Source organism: Rhinoderma darwinii, chromosome 3 (genome assembly GCF_050947455.1).
Source record: "Rhinoderma darwinii isolate aRhiDar2 chromosome 3, aRhiDar2.hap1, whole genome shotgun sequence".
Taxonomy (NCBI): domain Eukaryota; kingdom Metazoa; phylum Chordata; class Amphibia; order Anura; family Rhinodermatidae; genus Rhinoderma; species Rhinoderma darwinii.
In genome coordinates, this window is record NC_134689.1 from 6,678,772 (window position 1) to 6,685,994 (window position 7,223).

At 41.8% G+C, this 7,223-nt stretch overlaps 1 protein-coding gene across 1 annotated transcript in view; it reads right to left on the reverse strand.

The window, feature by feature from the left end:
• Positions 1 to 4,751: 4,751 nt before the first annotated feature.
• FGFR1OP2 (FGFR1 oncogene partner 2) overlaps positions 4,752 to 7,223 on the reverse strand; it is a 30,953-nt gene continuing 28,481 nt past the window's right edge. The window contains exons 5-6 of the mRNA XM_075859801.1: positions 6,734 to 6,847; positions 4,752 to 6,434 (exon numbers count right to left, since the gene is read on the reverse strand). Coding sequence (XP_075715916.1) covers positions 6,297 to 6,434; positions 6,734 to 6,847 — 252 coding nt within the window. The 3' untranslated portion in view covers positions 4,752 to 6,296. The remainder of the gene's footprint in view (positions 6,435 to 6,733; positions 6,848 to 7,223) is intronic.

Here is a 7,223-nt window from a genome sequence, read left to right on the forward strand (position 1 = left end):
TAACACGGACGCTCAAATGCGGCCCCCTGAATGAGATCTTACTATGGAGGGAAAAGCTGTTTCACTTGTAAGAGAAAATCAATGGTGACAACTTTTTATAACTTCCACTCGAGGGACAATCAAAGTGAAGACTGCGAGATCTCCCGGAGGACGTGAGCGCAGAGGAACATTGAGATTAGCGCCAGGAAAAGTCATTTCTAGGTGACTGATATCAGCCGCTCCTCTTATATCACTCCAGTACTATTATATCCTCCAGAGACATTACATCATATGTGTGACTGATATCAGCTACTCCTCTTATATCACTCCAGTACTATTATATCCTCCAGAGACATTACATCATATGTGACTGATATCAGCCGCTCCTCTTATATCACTCCAGTACTATTATATCCTCCAGAGACATTACATCATATGTGACTGATATCAGCCGCTCCTCTTATATCACTCCAGTACTATTATATCCACCAGAGACATTACATCATATGTGACTGATATCAGCCGCTCCTCTTATATCACTCCAGTACTATTATATCCTCCAGAGACATTACATCATATGTGTGACTGATATCAGCTGCTCCTCTTATATCACTCCAGTACTATTATATCCTCCAGAGACATTACATCATATGTGTGACTGATATCAGCCGCTCCTCTTATATCACTCCAGTACTATTATATCCTCCAGACATTACATCATATGTGTGACTGATATCAGCCGCTCCTCTTATATCACTCCAGCACTATTATATACTCCAGAGACATTACATCATATGTGACTGATATCAGCCGCTCCTCTTATATCACTCCAGTACTATTATATCCTCCAGAGACATTACATCATATGTGTGACTGATATCAGCCGCTCCTCTTATAACATCCAGTACTATTATATCCTCCAGAGACATTACATCATATGTGTGACTGATATCAGCCGCTCCTCTTATATCACTCCAGTACTATTATATCCTCCAGAGACATTACATCATATGTGACTGATATCAGCCGCTCCTCTTATAACACTCCAGTACTATTATATCCTCCAGAGACATTACATCATATGTGTGACTGATATCAGCCGCTCCTCTTATATCACTCCAGCACTATTATATCCTCCAGAGACATTACATCATATGTGTGACTGATATCAGCCGCTCCTCTTATATCACTCCAGTACTATTATTTCCTCCAGAGACATTACATCATGTGTGACTGATATCAGCCGCTCCTCTTATATCACTCCAGCACTATTATATCCTCCAGAGACATTACATCATATGTGTGACTGATATCAGCCGCTCCTCTTATATCACTCCAGCACTATTATATCCTCCAGAGACATTACATCATATGTGTGACTGATATCAGCCGCTCCTCTTATATCACTCCAGCACTATTATATCCTCCAGAGACATTACATCATATGTGTGACTAATATCAGCCGCTCCTCTTATATCACTCCAGCACTATTATATCCTCCAGAGACATTACATCATATATGTGACTGATATCAGCCGCTCTTCTTATATCACTCCAGCACTATTATATCCTCCAGAGACATTACATCATATGTGACTGATATCAGCCGCTCCTCTTATATCACTCCAGCACTATTATATCCTCCAGACACATTACATCATATGTGTGACTGATATCAGCCGCTCCTCTTATATCACTCCAGTACTATTATATCCTCCAGAGACATTACATCATATGTGTGACTGATATCAGCGGCTCCTCTTATAACACTCCAGTACTATTATATCCTCCAGAGACATTACATCATATGTGTGACTGATATCAGCCGCTCCTCTTATATCACTCCAGCACTATTATATCCTCCAGAGACATTACATCATATGTGTGACTGATATCACCCGCTCCTCTTATATCACTCCAGTACTATTATATCCTCCAGAGACATTACATCAATCATATGTGACTGATATCAGCCGCTCCTCTTATATCACTCCAGTACTATTATATCCTCCAGAGACATTACATCATATGTGACTGATATCAGCCGCTCCTCTTATATCACTCCAGCACTATTATATCCTCCAGACATTACATCATATGTGTGACTGATATCAGCCGCTCCTCTTATATCACTCCAGCACTATTATATCCTCCAGAGACATTACATCATATGTGTGACTGATATCAGCCGCTCCTCTTATATCACTCCAGCACTATTATATCCTCCAGAGACATTACATCATATGTGTGACTGATATCAGCCGCTCCTCTTATATCCTCCAGCACTATTATATCCTCCAGAGACATTACATCATATGTGTGACTGATATCAGCCGCTCCTCTTATAACACTCCAGTACTATTATATCCTCCAGAGACATTACATCATATGTGACTGATATCAGCCGCTCCTCTTATAACACTCCAGTACTATTATATCCTCCAGAGACATTACATCATATATGTGACTGATATCAGCCGCTCCTCTTATAATACTCCAGTACTATTATATCCTCCAGAGACATTACATCATATGTGACTGATATCAGCCGCTCCTCTTATATCACTCCAGTACTATTATATCCTCCAGAGACATTACATCATATGTGACTGATATCAGCCGCTCCTCTTATATCACTCCAGTACTATTATATCCTCCAGAGACATTACATCATATGTGTGACTGATATCAGCTGCTCCTCTTATAACACTCCAGCACTATTATATCCTCCAGAGACATTACATCATATGTGACTGATATCAGCCGCTCCTCTTATAACACTCCAGCACTATTATATCCTCCAGAGACATTACATCATATGTGTGACTGATATCAGCCGCTCCTCTTATAACACTCCAGCACTATTATATCCTCCAGAGACATTACATCATGTGACTGATATCAGCCGCTCCTCTTATATCACTCCAGTACTATTATATCCCCCAGAGACATTACATCATATATGTGACTGATATCAGCCGCTCCTCTTATATCACTCCAGCACTATTATATCCCCCAGAGACATTACATCATGTGTGACTGATATCAGCCGCTCCTCTTATAACACTCCAGCACTATTATATCCTCCAGAGACATTACATCATATGTGACTGATATCAGCCGCTCCTCTTATATCACTCCAGTACTATTATATCCTCCAGAGACATTACATTATATGTGACTGATATCAGCCGCTCCTCTTATATCACTCCAGCACTATTATATCCTCCAGACATTACATCATATGTGACTGATATCAGCCGCTCCTCTTATAACACTCCAGCACTATTATATCCTCCAGACATTACATCATATGTGTGACTGATATCAGCCGCTCCTCTTATAACACTCCAGCACTATTATATCCTCCAGAGACATTACATCATATGTGACTGATATCAGCCGCTCCTCTTATATCACTCCAGCACTATTATATCCTCCAGAGACATTACATCATATGTGACTGATATCAGCCGCTCCTCTTATATCACTCCAGTACTATTATATCCTCCAGAGACATTACATCATATGTGACTGATATCAGCCGCTCCTCTTATATCACTCCAGTACTATTATATCCTCCAGAGACATTACATCATATGTGACTGATATCAGCCGCTTCTCTTATATCACTCCAGTACTATTATATCCTCCAGAGACATTACATCATATGTGACTGATATCAGCCGCTCCTCTTATATCACTCCAGTACTATTATATCCTCCAGAGACATTACATCATATGTGACTGATATCAGCCGCTCCTCTTATATCACTCCAGTACTATTATATCCTCCAGAGACATTACATCATATGTGTGACTGATATCAGCCGCTCCTCTTATATCACTCCAGCACTATTATATCCTCCAGAGACATTACATCATATGTGACTGATATCAGCCGCTCCTCTTATATCACTCCAGTACTATTATATCCTCCAGAGACATTACATCATGTCAGTGAAAGGGTTTTCTACTTTTGCTCTGGAATCCCTGACGTTTTTGTGGTCGGTTACATCTCAGTGAGAACGTCTTCCCAACCCATAACTGCCGCAGCCAATCACTGACTAGGATGGTGATGGCAGAGATTTTGGCGCGTCCTCATAGGCACCTGCAAAACCCCTTTAAGGCCTACGTCCACCTTGACAAGTATGTTTTTTTTCAGTTTTCCGACTCCCAACGCATTTTAACTTTAGTAATTACACACAGTTTTGATTGTTTTGTTTACAGCTTCTAGGCTTCAATGGTAACGGACAAACAAACGGACAAACCGATCCTGTGTGGTCTGATCCTGGGGTCACACTCCCTTCTGTCATCAGAACGGGGGGGATGGAAGGGAGTGCGACTGCAGGATCAGACTGCTAAGGGTTTGTAGTCTGTTACCATGGAGATACATAGTTTTGCATTGGAGCTGCAGACACAAAACTATAGGAAGTTTTTCTTCAGGATCTATCGCAGTTGTTTCCTTTTTCATTTTCGATGCAGTGAGACGGAGAACAGATCAACCGTAAATATGGCCACGATTACATCTCCCCCATGGGTTGCAACCCAGCGCTCCTAAAAGCCCAAATCTTCCATTATATAGTTATCGGGGCGCAGGTGACGGATCCCTAAATAACTCGTCATCCAGAAACAGCAAGCCCTATGATGGGAGCGGTCATGGCGGCCAAACTGATCCACATTTCCCCGAAACAAACACGGCTGAATGGAAATATTGACTGACGGAAGCGCTGATTTCCTGGGGAGGGGCGAGATGTGTCCAGACAACCAACTAAATATATCGATTTAATGTATCAACTACACAATGAACCTTTGTACATTTATAACAGTGGCATCTGCAGACACAAGTCACACCGCAAGATTATCGTACACAACAGGAACGACGACTCCATGACAACGGACATCCGGAACAAACATAAAAATATACTTTACCCGTTCCTTAGAAGACGGGGGAGGGGAGGGGGTGCCGTGGTGAAGGATTATAAGACCCTGACGATTGACGTCAATGGCCGAATGAGAATAAGTCGTTCTCCATCAAGTTGTCAAAATGTCTCTCGGTTTTTGGGAAAGTTGGGTGACAACCAATATGGCCGCTGAGCTTCCCTACAACCCAGAATGGCAGTGACCTAGAAGGCGATTTACTATTGCACAACTAGTCAGATTAGCCAATCAGGACTACAGGAAAGCTGGGTGACGCCCACTTGTAGGAGCCGTGTTGTTGGTGTCCCAGACTCCCTCGGCTATATCTGTTTCAGGGAAAGCTGAGTGACATCCAATATGGCCTCTAAGCTTTCCTACAGCCCAGAATGGCAGAGACCTAGAAGCAGGGACTGTATTACCACTTACCGAGATTTGCCTTTCAGGACTCCAGGTACTTTTCAATACGATCACTAAGCTTTTCTACAGCCCAGATTGGCAATAGCATCGGATGTCTTATTGCATGGTTTGCCATTCAGGACTTCAGGAAAGCTGGGTGACGACACTTGTGGGAGCCATATTGAATGTCTCCTGCACTTCTGTACTGTATGCAGTGACATGAGAGCCGGGGATGTCTCACTACAAAACAAGGGTGACTTGCCTTTCAGGACCCTGGGAAAGCTGGGTGAGGACCACCTGTTATGGCAGCCATAATGTTTATCATCAGGAAATGAATAACTGGACAATATTTTGACTGATGGAGACGACTTTTACATTAAACGTGTTTTTTTTTTTTCGCTTTTGCCGTATCTTGAGTACTGATGAACGCAGCAAAACGGCGTATAAAAATTTGGCGTCGGGCCTAATTCGGATGGCTGTAACATGGCCACGTTTTAGCGGTTGTATAATGGCTGCAATCCCGGGACCCCCACCGTTCTATGGCATGGAGTCAGAGTCTCGCAGCCGTCATACGAACGCTAATACGGTTTACGACGGTCTAGACAAATCCTTAATCCGCCATGACAAACAGATGACCAGACCGATCCCTCTAGGAATGTGACGTCATCTCACGTCTCCGATGACACGTCCGTCCGCACAATAAAAAAAAACAAAACATTCACAATCTTTCTAGACAGAGATTTCGTCTTAAAAAAAAAGCACTTCAGGGTTTTCAAGTCTTCAAAGTAAAATATTTGTTTCCTTTACCACGCCCTAGAAATAAATGGCGCCATCTCGCGCAAATAGTAAAATAACATCTCTCTCCGGTTTACGAGAAATCAATCTGCGCAGATGAAATGTCTCAGTTCTCCAGTGTACCAGCAGGGGGCAGGAGAGTCCGTTTAAAATCCAGTTCCTGTGATTTGGTTTGCTCCTCTCCTAAAAGCGTTTGTTTTGGTCGCTCAGCTTTTCCGTAAGCTGTGATCGTTGCTGTGGACCAAGACGGACAGAGACGGGTTCTCCTGCGCATCTTCTTTCCGGAGGTTGAGGAACGATTCGCGAGTGATCTGCAGAACTTCCCGTAAACCTTTGTTCTCTTGCTGCGCCAAGAAGGAAGAAAAATATAAAAGAGACATCATTGTTATAGGGGAGGGTCACTTCAAATCTGATACTAATTTTATACTCCAGTCACTACCAGAGCTGCATTAAAATTTAACTTTATGCTGAAAACTGTTAGGACCCCCAATTTTTTTCAGAGTTCGTTACTGCTGCAGAGCATTGCACCCGGCACTGAGAAGCGATAACATGTAGTAAAAGTTATAGTCATCTGTTATATTTATTAGAGAAATGACAATCAAGCAGAATGGGCCCAGAACACTGCACCAAAACCGCTGCTCACCTCAAGCTTCAATATTCGGTCATATTCCCGGTTACCAAATTGTTCATCAACTTCTACAGCTCGTTTCATAACCGCCGTCATCTCCGAGATCTTATCCACATGATTCTGTAACTCCTGAATAATAACCAACACATACACCAATAATAAACTAGGGGGCAGTATTATAGTATTATATTCTTGTATATTGGGGCAGTATTATAGTATTATATTCTTGTATATAGGGGGCAGTATTATAGTAGTTATATTCTTGTATATAGAGGGCAGTATTATAGTAGTTATATTCTTGTATATAGGAGCAGTTTTATAGTAGCTATATTCTTGTATATAGGGGCAGTATTATAGTAGTTATATTCTTGTGTATATAGGGGCAGTATTATAGTAGTTATATTCTTGTATATTGGGGCAGTATTATAGTATTATATTCTTGTATATAGGGGGCAGTATTATAGTAGTTATATTCTTGTATATAGGAGGCAGTATTATAGTAGTT